Source organism: Caretta caretta, chromosome 1 (assembly GCF_965140235.1).
Source record: "Caretta caretta isolate rCarCar2 chromosome 1, rCarCar1.hap1, whole genome shotgun sequence".
Lineage (NCBI taxonomy): Eukaryota > Metazoa > Chordata > Testudines > Cheloniidae > Caretta > Caretta caretta.
Window position 1 is genome coordinate 308,013,361 of NC_134206.1, and position 15,172 is coordinate 308,028,532.

The 15,172-nt window shown below is 44.6% G+C and overlaps 1 protein-coding gene across 1 annotated transcript in view; it reads right to left on the minus strand.

Annotated features, from left to right (window-relative positions):
- The window catches only part of CTTNBP2 (cortactin binding protein 2), a 193,250-nt gene that overhangs the window by 37,156 nt on the left and 140,922 nt on the right, over positions 1–15,172 (minus strand). The window contains 2 exon segments of the mRNA XM_048836159.2: positions 7,096–7,195; positions 7,276–7,362. Of these exon segments, the coding sequence (XP_048692116.2) occupies positions 7,096–7,195; positions 7,276–7,362 (187 nt within the window).

Here is a 15,172-nt window from a genome sequence, read left to right on the forward strand (position 1 = left end):
CCTTTTTGAGGTTTCTCACAATCTTTAGTCTTTAAATAACTGTGTCAAGCACAATTTTGCTACTTCACTGTTTTTTTCTTTTTCTTTTCAGATCATGAGTAAATATATGAAAGTCAAATCAGTCCTAGTACAGGTCCTTGGAACTTTCTACTATTAACCTATTTCCATGTCGAAAATTAACCATTTATCCTTTAACTTTGTACTTCATTGCTTAAACAGCTGCTAATGCATGACACTAGGGATCATAGGCTCTAAAGGCATGTCTGTTCTTTACAGGCCCCTATTATGTGCCACATGGCTAGTCTTTTGGCTATGCATTTTTAACTAGCTTCCACGTTCCTAAACTGCCTTTCCTAAAGTTAGGATGATCCCTCCTATGAGCTAAGTTTCTTCTAAGTTGCGCGGCCATGCAGCTACCTATTTAGTGCTGCGCAGGCGCTCAGGACTGAGGTGGGGAGAGGTGCCTCTTCCCAAGCCCTGGACCTGCCATGGCACCCCTCTCTCTTCCCCAGCTCCAACCCAGCCTGGCTCCGAACCTGCTTTGGTCGGCAACAGGTGGCCTCCCCCCAGCCTGCTGCAGCCAGGGGACATGCGCCTCTCCCCACCAGCCCAGGTGCTGCTGCGGGGAAAGAGCTGGAGGGGAATCCTCTCTCCCCACTGTAGCCCCAGGGAGCTCCACTGCACCCCTGCACCCCAACCCTGAACCCCACATCTCCAGCCTCACCCCAAAGTCTGCATCCCCAGCCAGAGCCCTCACTGCCCTCCACACCCACCAACCCTCTGCCTGAGCCCCTCATCCCTAGCCCCACCTCAGAGCCCAAATCCCAACCCTCTACCCCAACCCTGAGTCCCCTTCCACACTCTGAACACCTCGGCCCCACCCCGCCACATGAATTTTGTTATGTGCACCAATATGGAGGTCACACATCACACGTGTCACACATCACCTCCATACTGATGCACCTAACAAAATACATTCTGCACATGGGTGGGAAAAATTAGAGTGAACACTGAGCATGAGGACAGTGTATGTGACTTAACCTTAACATCAATCATAACTTGAAATTTTTCTCCTCTGATATATTCCATGTTTTCAAATGTACTTGTTTATCACGTTCACAACATTATCCACTTAAGATATTGCACTGATTTCACCTCTGTTCAAATCTGCATGGCTCAATCACTTCTCACTACAACTGCTTTCTTTATAGCTTTTCTGAATCCTAGCTCTCCAGGGTGAGGCAAGTCTGGAAGGTTTCTATCCATAACCACATCATCCCCAACCTCAAACAATTCCACTGGCTCCCCAATAACATCAAGCTTCAGTTCAAAATTGTCCCCTTGTTTTAAAACTCCATAAACTCACTCCACCCAACAGCACAGGTCAAGTCTCTCTCTAATCCCCAACCCACTTACTCCAGCCTCCTCTGCCTCTCCATGCAACCTGGTCATGGTTGGCACAAGTCTCATCTTTCTTTGAAGTTGCTGCACTGTGAGATAGCATTTCTGTATCTCCAATTCAGCATCACTTCTCTTTGTGTGTTAAACTCTACTGTATTATTTGTAGTGACTTTGTAAAATGCTTTTGAATACTATTTACATAGGTGTGGGAACTAAGGGTGCAGGGAGTGCTGCAGCACCCCCAGGTTTTATGTGGGACTCTGCTTCTTCCCTCCTCCCCCCCACGCAGGGTCCTGGCTGCCGGCCCTGCTCTGGGGGCTCTGCTCCCGGGATCCTGGCTGCAAGCCCTGCACCCTGGGGCTCTGCTCCTGGACCTGTGCCCGCCCCCAGCTGTGGCCCCAGCATCGGCCCCCTTACCTTTGTCTAGGTCCCCCCCTCCTGGAGACACAGCGCTGTTCCTGGCCCCAGCTCGGGGTGGGGCATAGACAGGTATAAGGGGGCTGGCTTTCAGCACCCCACTTATAACGGTGTTCCACCGCAACTGATTATTTATATGAAAGACATTATATAAAAATATCCTATGTATTTTACTGCTTAATGTGAAACCAACTATCCCGCTGTACAACGATAAAAATGTATTTTCTATGAGGACAAAATTTACAAATTCTATCAATTTATTAAATTTACCTTTCTCACATCTATATTTTACCAGTTTTGATAAGAGCTATGATGCTGCTCAGAAATTATCTGACACTGTGGCCATGGCAATTAAGGCACTGGTTCTTACCTTTATGTATCATTATTCACATGAGTTATTGGGAATAACTTCATACATAAGAGCATGATCCCATACTCAAATTCTGTACAAAAAGTGAAGAACTGCATTCATGACAAAATCTCAATTAGGTATGAGCATAAGAACATAGAACATAAGAACGACCATATTGGTTCAGACCAGAGGTCCATCTAGCCCAGTATCCTGTCTTCCAACAGTGGCCAATGCCAGGTGCCCCAGAAGGAATGAACAGAACAGATAATCATCATGTGATCCACCCCCTATCACCCATTCCCAGCTTCTGGCAAACAGAGGCTAGGGACACCATCCCTGCCCATCCTGGCTAATAGCCATTGATGGACCTATCCTTCATAAATTTATCTAGCTCTTTTTTGAACCCTGTTATAGTCTTGGCCTTACAGCATCCTCTGGCAAGGAGTTCCACAGGCCGACTGCCTGTTGTGTGAAAAAATACTTCCGTTTGTTTGTTTTAAACCTGCTGCCTATTAGTTTCATTTGGTGACTGCTAGCTCTTGTGTTATGAGGAGGAGTAAATAACACTTCCTTATTTACTTTCTCCACACCAGTCATGATTTTATTGACCTCTATCATATCCCCCCTTAGTCGTCCCTTTTCCAAGCTGAAAAGTCCCAGTCTTACACATCTCTGCTCATATGGCAGCTGTTCCATACCCTAAATCATTTTTGTTGCCCTTTTCTGAACCTTTTCCAATTCCAATATACCTTTTTTGAGATGGGGCGACCACATCTGCATGCAGTATTCAAGATGTGGGTGTACCATGGATTTATATAGAGGCAATATATTTTCTGTCTTACTATCTATTCCTTTCTTAATGATTCCCAATATTCTGTTCGCTTTTTTGACTACCAGAGAATGAAGCACAAATGAAAAATCACAAAAAAACCTGTGTATTTTAAAACAAAGGCCCTGCTTAAGAATTCTGCGTATGCTTGTCTGTATGAGTTCTCAAAATTTCTCATCCCAATAAGAAACTCAAGAACCCATCCTCAGCTATTACTTGTTTTAGTTTTTGAAGTGATAATGGGCCAGATTCCCAGCTTGGGTAAATCATCACAGCTCTGTCAATATAAATATAAAAAAGCCCATTAAAATGCATTATTATGCTAGCACTTAAATCAGAAAAAAAAAGTTACCTGTTTCATGTCAATTTTATTTATTTTAGAACGCTATCTTGTTAAATTTTGTCAGTGACAGTAGCAACCAGCAGTTTGCCCCAGTCTCATCAATAATATAGAATCATAGACTTTATGGTCAGAAGGGACCATTATGACCATCTAGTCTGACCTCCTGCACAACGCAGGCCACAGAATCTCACCCACCCTCTCCTGTAACGAACCTCTAACTTATGTCTGAGCTACTGAAGTCCTCAAATCATGGATTAAAGACTTCATCGTGCAGATAATCCTCCAGCAAGTGACCCATGCTCCATGCTGCAGAGAAAGGCGAAAAAATCCCAGGGGCTCTGCCAATCTGCCCTGGAGGAAAATTCCTTCCCGACCCCATATATGGCGATCAGCTAAACCAGGGGTCTCAAACTCAAATGACCACGAGGGCCACATGAGGACTAGTACATTGGCCTGAGGGCCGCATCACTGATCCCCACTCTGCTGCCCCGCCCCCATGCCAGCCCTTCCCTGAAATCCCCACCCCAACTCTACCCCCTCCCTGCCCCCAGGGGGTGCAGGAAGGGTGCAGGGTGCAGCAGGGGACTCAGGGCAGGAGTGCGGGGTGCAGGAGAGGTACAGGGTGAAGCAGGGTGTTCAGCTGCAGGAGGGGTTCTGGGGGCGAGTCCGGCCCGGCGCGCACCGAGGGCAGGACAGGCCCTCTGCCTGCCTGCCCTGCCCTCGCACCGCTCCGGGAAGCAGCCAGGACCTGAGGGAAGTGGGGGCGGGGGGCCACAGGGGTCTGTGTGTTGCCTTGGCCGCTCCTCCAGGTACCTCCCCCAAAGCTTCCATTGGGAACAGGAAACCGTGGCCAATGAGAGCTTCGGGGAAGGTAGCTGGAGGAGTGGCCAGGGCAACACACAGACCCCTGTGCCCCCAGGTCCCGGCTGCTTCCCGGAGCGGCACGGGGGCAGGGCAGGGAGGGAGCCTGCCCTGTCCCTGGTCGCGCCAGGCCGGAGCCGCTCTAGGTAAATGCTGGTGGGCGGGGGGGGGCCGCGGGGAGTTGGCAGTCCGCAGAAAATAACCCCACGGGTTGCATGCAGCCGCGGGCTGCGTGTTTGAAACCCCTGAGCTAAACCCTGAGCATGTGGGCAAGACTCACCAGCCAGACACCCAGGAAAGAATTCTCTGTAGTAACTCAGATCCCACCCCATCTAACATCCCATCACAGGCCATTAGGCCTATTTACCATGAATATTTAAAGATCAATTAATTGCCAAAATTAGGCTATCCCGTCATATCATCCCTTCCATAAACTTATCAAGCTTAGTCTTGAAGCCAGATAGGTCTTTTGCCCCCACTGCTTCCCTTGGAAGGCTGTTCCAGAACTTCACTCCTCTGATGGTTACAAACCTTCATCTAATTTCAAGTCTAAACTTCCTGATGGCCGGTTTATATCCATTTGTTCTTGTGTCCACATTGGTACTGAGCTTAAATAATTCTTCTCCCTCCGTGGTATTTATCCCTCTGATATATTTATAGAGGGCAAGCATATCTCCTCTCAGCCTTCTTTTGGTTAGGCTAAACAAGCCAAGCTCTTTGAGTCTCATTTCATAAGACAGGTTTTCCATTCCTCAGATCATCCTAGTAGCCCTTCTCTGTACCTGTTCCAGTTTGAATTCATCTTTCTTAAACATGGGAGACCAGAACTGCACACAATATTCCAGATGAGGTCTCACCAGTGCCTTGTATAACGGTACTAACACCTCCGTATCTCTACTGGAAATACCTTGCCTGATGCATCCCAAGACCGCATTAGCTTTTTTCACGGCCATATCACATTGGCAGCTCATAGTCATCCTCTGATCAACCAATACTTCGAGTTCCTTCTCTTCCTCTGTTACTTCCAAGTGATGCGTCCCCAGTTTATAACAAAAATTCTTGTTATTAATCAACACCTGCCTTCTCATCAAACTAGGAAGGCTATAGGATTCTATTCACAGAAATACGATGACCTGGGGAAAATAAAACACATTTAACTAGCCTAAATACTAAATGTATTCTCTCTTTTCTTTACCATTTCTTGATTCTCCCCCAATTTTTTTGTCTATTCCGTTTTCTTTTTCTCAGACTCTCTCTTTTTTACAAATAAAAACAAAACAAAACAACAAACCTTACAAGGCAGAGCAGAATCCCATTATGTGTCTGCTCTATCCCTCTCTTTCCCACATTCAATTCCTCTTCTATGCTCTCCCCTCCTTAGTTTTTCTCCCGTTTTTTTTTTTTTTTTTACCAAGTTTGGTGTTAGTCCATCCTGCCTTCCTTATCAGCTTTCGTTACTTAGTCATCTCTCTTTTTTATTCTTCTTTACTGGTCATCCCAAAATTATAGTTAGGGCATACTGACCAGAACAATTTCAAGAATTAGTATGCTGCTCAAAATATCTTTGTGGGATATTTCAACCCTTGTATAACTTTACTGTTGTTTTAAAAAGTGGTTCACATTACACTAACAACAGGAATTTAACTTTGTTCTGTCGCAATGAGACAAAATACACATGGATTGATGCCTACAGTTAGGCACTTAAATCCACATTTAAAATATCTAAAGAACAAATCTGATTTTCAGAGGTGCTGAAAACCCATTGCTCTCACTGACAGTTGAAACTTTTAGCCACAGTGAAGAGAAGTATTTATTAAGTACTGGACAGATTAAAGAAGATGTATGCAGTGAAAGCTCTCTTAAGGGGAAATAACGTTGTGTTAACATAACACTATTCTAGTATTCCAAATAAGAGATGTGCTTGTATGCTGTTAAATGTAATACCATGGAAAACTGGAGAATACGATTAGTTCAATATTTAACACACCACCTACCAATCAGAAAAATATAGTATTTAAGCAATAAATAATGAAGTATCACAACAATCTGGGTTTTCAAAAAAGGCTATGTAGAACAAACAACAAACAACCCACTTATTTTAAAAGGACTAAAAGTGATCCTATAGAAATGGCTCACTACATTTATCCAGGTCTCCTGGAATTGGAGACATTCATTAATATGGACTCTCACACAGTCTGAAGCCTATTGTTTTAATAAACTGAAGTTGAGAAATGGCATTCTTCTTATGGCTGTTGTGAAAAATTCCAGTAGACAGTAAAAGTACAAATAAGTTCAAAACTTAAGAACTGGATAAGTAGAATAACTCTAGCTAATATTCCATTTAGGATAATCAGTATTTGTTTTTTCTTTAATCCAGTTTATTGGATCTCTCTCTATATATATATAATTTCCTTGTTTTTTCCAGAAAATAATACCTGCAATTCTGTTTTTCAACTTCTTTATAGAATTTTTAAAAACTATTTTTCATTGCTTGCGAAAGATGCTGACAGCTCTGGAGAATAAAGTGCTGTATTCAGCCAGCAGGCATGATAAAGTAGCAATGTTCTTATATTTCTGGTTCAACAGGTCTGAACCTTGGAAATCAAGTGAAATGTTCACTAACATAAGGAAACATGAAAGGGAATAGGAGAAAAAATATTAAGAATCCATTAACGTAAAAGGCATAAAGTTTACACAAACCTCATTTTTGGACTGCCATCTTTAGCACTAGCTCACTTGAGACCCTTGTTTCCTTCTCCAGAATTTGTGAGATTTTCAGATCTCTATTAAAAATATGCTGTAAGCTATACAACATGCTTTACTGTTTCTTGTGAAAGCATCTTTAGAAGTAGCCCTCTACTTATCAAAATAGATCTACTGAAATAATCTTACCGTTATTGATGAATAATTCTGCAAGCTGCTCCTTGGAGAAATCAGCATCCACTTCAACTTTAACTATTTCACAGGTGAATCCGGCAGCCACTTGCTTTTTCTGTGTTGAAAATTCACAGGTTTAGGGAAGCTTTACATGCTCTTTTCTAGAATTATTTATTTTGTATGCTTGTTTACTACCTTCATACAGAGCGCTATCTGATGTGCTATGTAGTCTTGCAAACTTCCTTCTGGACCATGAAAGATGACATTATGGTATTGTTCAACCTACACATAAACAAAGTAAACTTTACATGAATATTCATAGACCTGGATATTTTTAAACAAAACAAAACAACCAAAAACCAAGGGGTTGGGTATGTCTGGAATTTTCCACTTCACAATCATGAAACTGATATGCCTTACAATACAGTGTTCTACATGTGCAGTATTGGTGTGTCACAGCTTTTAAAGAGCGATTTTTACATAGAAATGACATGGGATTGTTCTTAATTTATAAAGCTATGCAAAAACATTCTTTTGTCCCATCAATGGTTGAATCTGACAAACCCAGACAATAGGGTTACAGTTAACAATCAAATTCAATGACAGAGTGGGCAGAACTCATAAGACAACCCCTCAAACCCAAATTATTCTATAAAACCCATCAACATTTAAGTTTTTGCCAGATTTATTTTAAGTTAAGGCAAAAACTACTCTTCAAACTCCAAAAATATAATTTACACTAACAATATAGTAACCCAGTGTCATAATATATAGACCTGTTTGGCTAAGCTGATTTAATTTGACCTCTTGGGTTATAAAAAGCATGCTGAAGAGGCAAAGAGATACCTGCTCTACAAGTATGAAATGTAAACCAATTATCCCACCATTCATATTTAAAGGTAGCTGCTTTGGGTTTACTACCTATTATCTAAATGCATCAGTCTCTCTTATTTAAAAACAAGAACTTTTTTTTCCCCATTATATAACCATCTTGCTACTTTTATATAACCATTGGCCGGGAACGGCAAACCGCGCCCACCAGGAGCTGCCAGTGGACTACCCTGATAGGCTGCGTGCTGAAGGTTGCTGACCCCTGTTCCATACTATTATAATGCCCACATTTAAAAAAAAATATTTCCAGTTCTCTATGATGATTTTACTTCAACATGTTTTATTTTTTTTAACTGAATGACAAAGCTGCAGCTTTATCTCGAACTGAAACTCACAAATGCACTGTATAATGTTCTGGAGAACTAAAACCCATTTCATATCAAAACTACTTGTGGGCCTTCACTTTGTAAAATGCTATTAAAGTAGTGCTCATGTTTAATTAACTGTCAAGGGAGCACAGTTAAACTACTGGGTAATTATCCGACTACTGCAAACATTGTTTACCTAATTTACCAGCAGAGGGCTCTGGAGGTAAATTTTTACTTGTGTTTTAATTAGGTTTAAACTGGCTCTATCGCTATGAAAACAATGACCTCCAAAAGCTAATTTACCCAGATTTGCTTTCTCATCAGTTTTCATACACCAAATAACTTGTGTAATGAAAAATGATATTTTTTATACAAACAAAGCTGCTGCTCAGTAAGGAATAGGGTTTCTCTAATAATGGTTGATATGAACCAACTTATTTTAATTTTGTTTCCTCTTTAAAGCTGCTAATAATCACTTGTATATTACATTTCAATAAATAATTCATCAATCAATTGGTAGCTAGTACAAATTAATCTAATGACTTCATTTCCAGGCTTGCAATTTATTTTTTATGTGACAGAAAATAAGGGATTGAAGGAAAAATGTCCTTTTGAAAAGAGAAAATGTTATTTTAAGTGTTGTCCATACAGTACACGCTGGAGTTTTAAAAAATATCTTTTAACTAAAATACTACTCCCTCGCATACCTTTCTCCTCCTTCCCCCACACAAAGGCAAATCAGAACAGTCCTGTGAATCCTAAAAAGGTGCACAGAAATTATGAAGCACTAGTGGAAAAATGTCAACATATCAGACTGTCAGTTTTTCTGATGTCCAGAGAACAAGTTAGGGCCATTTTGAAAGAAATAATGAGTTACATAGTTTTTACTGAACCAAAGGACTGATGAATTCAGATGTAAGAGCTGACCGTGGTCTTGTTACAGCCGGTCCGGTTAGTTGGGCAGGGGCCAGGGAAGGGCTGCTGACAGGTTCATGAATGTGCCAAATCAGTGATGGGGAGGCCACGCCAGGGTGATCATGCTAACCCGCGCCCTGTCTCTCTTGATCTTTGCCAGGACCTTGGTGATGAGTGGGATTGGAGGGAACATGTACATCAGGCCCCCACCCACGACAGGAGGAAGTCACTGGAGAGGGAGTCCTTGCCGAGAACAAAACAGATGATACTTTCTGTTTTGCCAGGTGGTGAACAGGTCCACTTGAGGAGTTCCCCACCTCTGGAAGACCATGTAGGCTACATCGCAGTGGAGCGACCACTCATGGTGAAAGGAAAAGGCCCTGCTGAGGTGATCCACTAGTGTGTTCTTGATGCCAGGAAGGTGACAAGCCTCCAGGTGGATCTCGTGGTTGACGCAAAAGTTCCAGAGCCAAAGTGCCTCCTGGCAGAGAGCCGATGAGTGCGCTCCCCCTTGCCTGTTGATGCAGAACATCAAGGCTGTGTTGTCCGTCAGGACTCTCACCACCTTGCCTGACAGGTGAGGTAGGAAGACACTGCACGCCAATCAGACCTCTCCGAGATCTTTGATGTTTATATGGAGCGCCATCTACTCCGGGGACCACATACCCTGGGTCTGAAGATCTCCAAGGTGCGCACCTCAGCCAAGGTCCAGGGTGTCTGACACCAACTCGATGGAGTAAGGAGAGTTGTCCATGGATCTGGGGTTCACTTTCCTGGGGAATTACTTTGATTTCTACACATTTATGTGGTTCTTAAATGGTTAAGGAAAGGCCAAACAATTGGATGATTAACTAGATAACCTCTTGCTTCAGGCATCACTTGCATCTGTTCACCTTGTGCCTGCTGAGTTAGTGTGCCTTTTCATTCAGGTCTCCCTTTATATGAGTTGCCCTGAGGGAGAGGAGAGAACTCTCCACTCACAGCATGATTTTCATTGCTTCAGCTTGTAGTGCTGGGCTTCTTGCTGCCCCCTTGGTTGTTCTCATATGTGACTGGGATCATGTTGTCTGACAATCAGGATGTGGTTCTTCTCAAGGCTTTTTTGATGCTGATAATAAAGCCATGCTCCTGCAGGAGATTCAAGGTCGAGGATTGTAGCTCAGTGTGCTGTTGCTAGGGACAGAGCTCTGATTAAGATGTCGTCAGGGAAGGTGACATGAGTTTGCCTACGATTTCCACCACCATCTCTGTAAAGATCCAGAAGGGCCAATGACAAGCTGAATAGGAGTGTCCTGAATGGAGACTGCTACCTGCCATTGGCAAACCTTAGGAACCTGCAATGGCCCAGTCTGATTGGGTTGTGGATATGTGCATCTGTCAGATCCACTGAAGTCAGAAGATTCCCCTGGGGACAGGGATGACACTGTAGCAGTTAGAGTCTCTATCTGGAACTACGTTTCCTTCATCCACTTGTTGAGCCTTTTGAGATCTGGATTGGCTCAGACTCCTTCCATACATTTCTGAACGATAAAGAAGATGGAGTAGCACCTTGAGAATCTTTCTTCTGAGGGAATGCTCTCTATTACTCCCATATCTATTACCATAGCCCTGGTCTAAACTACAGGGTTAGGTCGAATTTAGCCGCGATTTTATAATGAATGCGTCTACACAAGCAACCCCATTCCGTCGACCTAAAGGGCTCTTAAAGTGACCTCTGTACTCCTCCCCGACAAGGGGAGTAGTGCTAAAATCAACCTTGCTGGGTCGAATTTGGGGCAGTGAGGACGCAAATCGACGTTATTGGCCTCCGGGAGCTATCCCAATGTGACCGCCCTGGACAGAACTTTCAACTCTGATGCACTAGACAGGTACACAGGAAAAGCCTGGGGAACTTTTGAATTTCATTTCCTGTTTGGTCAGGGTGGCGCGCTCAGCAGCGCAGGTGACCATGCAGTCCCCCCAGAATCGCAAACGAGCTCCAGCATGGAGCTAACGGGAGTCACTGGATCTGATTGCTGTATGGGGAGAAGAATCTGTGCAGGCCGAACTCTGATCAAAAAGAAGAAATGCAAATATATATGCCAAAATTGCACAGGGCATGATGGACAGAGGCTACAACAGGGACAAACAGCAGTGCCACGTGAAAGTCAAGTTGCTCAGGCAAACCTACCAAAAGACAAAGGAGGCAAACGGTCGCTCTGAGTCAGTGCCCCATACATGCCACTTCTATGATCAGCTGCATGACATTCTAGGGGGGGGACCCTACTACTGCCCCATCACTGTCTGTGGACACCTGCCAGGGGGGAGTCTCATGCAACACAGAGGAGGATTTTGTGGATGAGAGGAGGAGAATGTGCAGCAGGCAAGCGGTGAATCCGTTCTCCCCGGCAGCCAGGACCTTTTCATCACCCTGGAACCAAAACCCTCGCAAGGTGGGATCCCTGACTCTGAAGGCACCTTTGGTGAGTGCACATTTGTAACTACAGTACAGAGTTTAAAAGCAATAGTGTTTAATGTTTGATTTGCCCTGAAGACTTGGGATTCATTCGCAGCCAGTACAGCTAGTGGAAAAGTCTGTTAATGTGTTTGGGGATGGAGCTGGAATCCTCAAGGGACATCTCCATGAAGCTCTCCTGGAGGTACTCTGAAAGCCTTTGCAGAAGGTTTCTGGGGAGGGCTGCCTTATTTCGTCCTCCATGGTAGGACACTTTACCATGCCAAGCCAGTAGCACGTAGTCTGGAATCATTGCAGCACAAAGCATGGCAGTGATTGGTCCTGGGTTTTGGTCGCATTCAAGCAACATTCGGTCTTTATCTTTCTGTGTTAGCCTCAGGAGAGTGATATCATTCATGGTCACCTGGCTGAAGTAGGGTAATTTTTGTAAGGGAACAGTAAAAGGACCCCATTCATGCTGGGCTGTTTGTGCTTGGCTAAAAGGGATCATCCCTGAGAATAGCCATGCGGTGGGGGGAGGGGTGAAGGGGTCATCCCAAATAGCCATGTGGAGGGGTGCAGGGAGCTGTGTGTTGCACATCCACCCGAAAACTGCAGCCCTTCCTTTTAAATGGCAAACCCAATCAGCATTGCTTGCTATGGGAAAGAAGGACGCTGCAGTTTGAAAACATTCCCACATGTTATGAAGGTGTTAGAAGCCAAACCTGCGTACCCTTTGGCTTACCATGGCTGCTGGGAAACCAAATTCTGTTGCCCAGCCATGTGTGATGTGTCACAATACTGGCAGGCGCTCAATGTGAAAGGCAAAATGCGACCTTGTACCTAAAGCACGTGCTGTCTGCTATGAATTGCTTGATTCACTGTGGAAAGAGTTTCCCTTTTGTTCTCAGAAATGTATTATCTTAAATTTTTCTCTCCCTTTTTATCTCCCTGTAGGTGCAAATGTTTCTATGCTCCCCCTATCATCTCCGTCCCTGAGGTTATCGCAGATTAGGAGGCAAAAAACCACACTCGCAATGACATGTTTTCTGAGCTCATGCAGTCCTCCCGCACTGATAAGGCACAGCTGAATGCATGGGGGCATTCAGTGGCAGAGTCCGGGACAGCATTAAGTGAGCACGATGAAAAGAGGCAGGATGCACTGCTGAGGCTAATGGGGGAGCAAACGGACATGCTCAGGTGTCTGGTAGAGCTGCAGGAAAGCCAACAAGAGCACAGACCGCTGCTGCATCCACTGTACAACCACCGTCTCTCCTCACCCAGATGCCCAAGAATGTGGGGGGAGGGCCCTCAGGGCACCCAGCCACTGCACTCCAGAGGATGGCAAGCAACAGAAGGCTGTCATTCAAACAGTTTTGATTTGCAGTGTGGCTACATTAAGCAATGTGCCCTTGTCTTCCCTCCTCCCCAACCCCACCTGAGCTACCTTATCAGCTATCTCCCTTTTTTTTTAAACTAATAAAGAAAGAATGCATGGTTTCAAAACAATAGTGACTTTATTTCCTTTGCCAGCTATGATCGAAGGGGGGAGGGTGGTTGGCTTACAGGGAATTAAAATCAACAAAGGGGACGGGTTTGCATCAAGGAGAAACACATACAACTGTCACACCATAGCCTGGTCATGAAACTGGTTTTCAAAGCCTCTCTGATGCGCAGTGTGCCTACCTGTGCTCTTCTAATTGCCCTGGTGTCTGGCTGTTCAAAATTGGCAGCCAGGAGATTTGCCTCAACCTCCCACTCCACCATAAACATCTCCCCCTTACTCTCACAGATATAATGGAGCACACAGCAAGCAGTAATAACGATGGGAATATTGGTTGCGCTGAGGTCTAACCTAGTCAGCAAACAGAGCCAGCAAGCTTTTAAATGTCCAAAGGCACATTCTACCACCATTCTGCACTTGCTCAGCCTATAGTTGAACTGCTCCTTGCTACTGTCCAGGCTGCCTGTGTATGGCTTCATGAGCCATGGGAGCAAGGGGTAGGCTGGGTCGCCAAGGATAACTATTGGCATTTCAACATCCCCAACCGTAATTTTATGGTCTGGGAAGTAAGTACTTCCTTGCAGCTGCTCAAACATCCCGGATTTCCTAAAGATGTGAGCATCATGCACCTTTCCCGGCCATTCCACGTTGATGTCGGTGAAACGTCCCTTGTGAATCCACCACTGCTTGCAGCACCATTGAGAAGTACCCATTGCAGTCTATGTACTGGTTGGGAAGGTGGTCCGGTCCTAAGATAGGGATATGCGTTCCATCTATCGCCCAACACAGTTAGGGAAACCCATTGCAGCAAAGCCATCCACTATGACCTGCACATTTCCCAGACTCACGACCCTTGATAGCAGAACGTGATTGCATTGGCTACTTGAATCACAGCAGTCCCCACAGTAGATTTGCCCACTCCAAATTGATTCCCAATTGACCGGTATCAGTCAGGCGTTGCAAGCTTCCACAGAGCTATCGTCATTTACTTCTCAACTGTCAGGGAAGCTCTCATCTTGGTATTCCTGCGCTTCAGGGCAGGGGAAAGCAAATCACAGAGTTCCAGGGAAGTGGCCTTATGCATGTGAAAGTTTAGCAGCCACTCGGAATCATCCCATACCTGCAAGACTATGCAGTCCCACCAGTCTGTCCTTGTTTGCCGGGCCCAGAATCAGCATTCCACTGTATCAACCAGCCCCATTGCCACCATGATGTCCCAATTGCCACATCCCAGGCTTTCAGGAACATCTGTGTCCATGTCCTCCTCACAATCGTCCTCGTGCTGCCGTCTTTTAGCCAGGTTCTGCACATACTGCAGTATAATGAGCGAGATATTTACAATGATTGCAACAGCAGAGGTGAGGTGAGCGGGCTCCATGCTACGGCATCTGCACGGGTAACCCAGGAAAAAAGGCACAAAATGATTGGAGCTGCTTTCACGGAGGGAGGAAGGGAGGGGAGATTGACAACATGTACCCAAAACCACCCACGACAATGTTTTTGCCCCATCAGGCATTGGGAGCTTAACCCAGAATTCCAGTGGGCAGTGGAGACTGCGGGAACTGTGGGATAGCTTCCCACAGTGCACCGCTCTGTGAGTTGATGCTAGCCACGGTAGTGAGGACACACTCTGCTGACTGAATGTGCTTAGTGGGGACACACACAATCGACTGTATAAAATCGATTTCTAAAAATCGACTTCTATAAAATCGACCTAATTTCATAGTGTAGACATACCCCATTACTCCCATATCTAGGAGGTGAGAAATCTCATTCTGAATTAGAGTTTTACAGGGTTGTTCAAGATGGGGGCGTGATGCTGTCTAACACATTCCCAGCTCAGGCTAGAGCAACAGGGCAATTCACTTGTGTGTGAATATCAAAGAAATGCTAAAAGGTCTTAGTGTGTTAAGCCAATTCACTTGTTAGAATAGATCAAAAGATGTCGATTGTACTGTTTTCACCTATCTGTATTCTGTTTTCTGCTATCACATTACACGTAATTACATTATCTATGCCCTTCAATTAGATAATCCTACA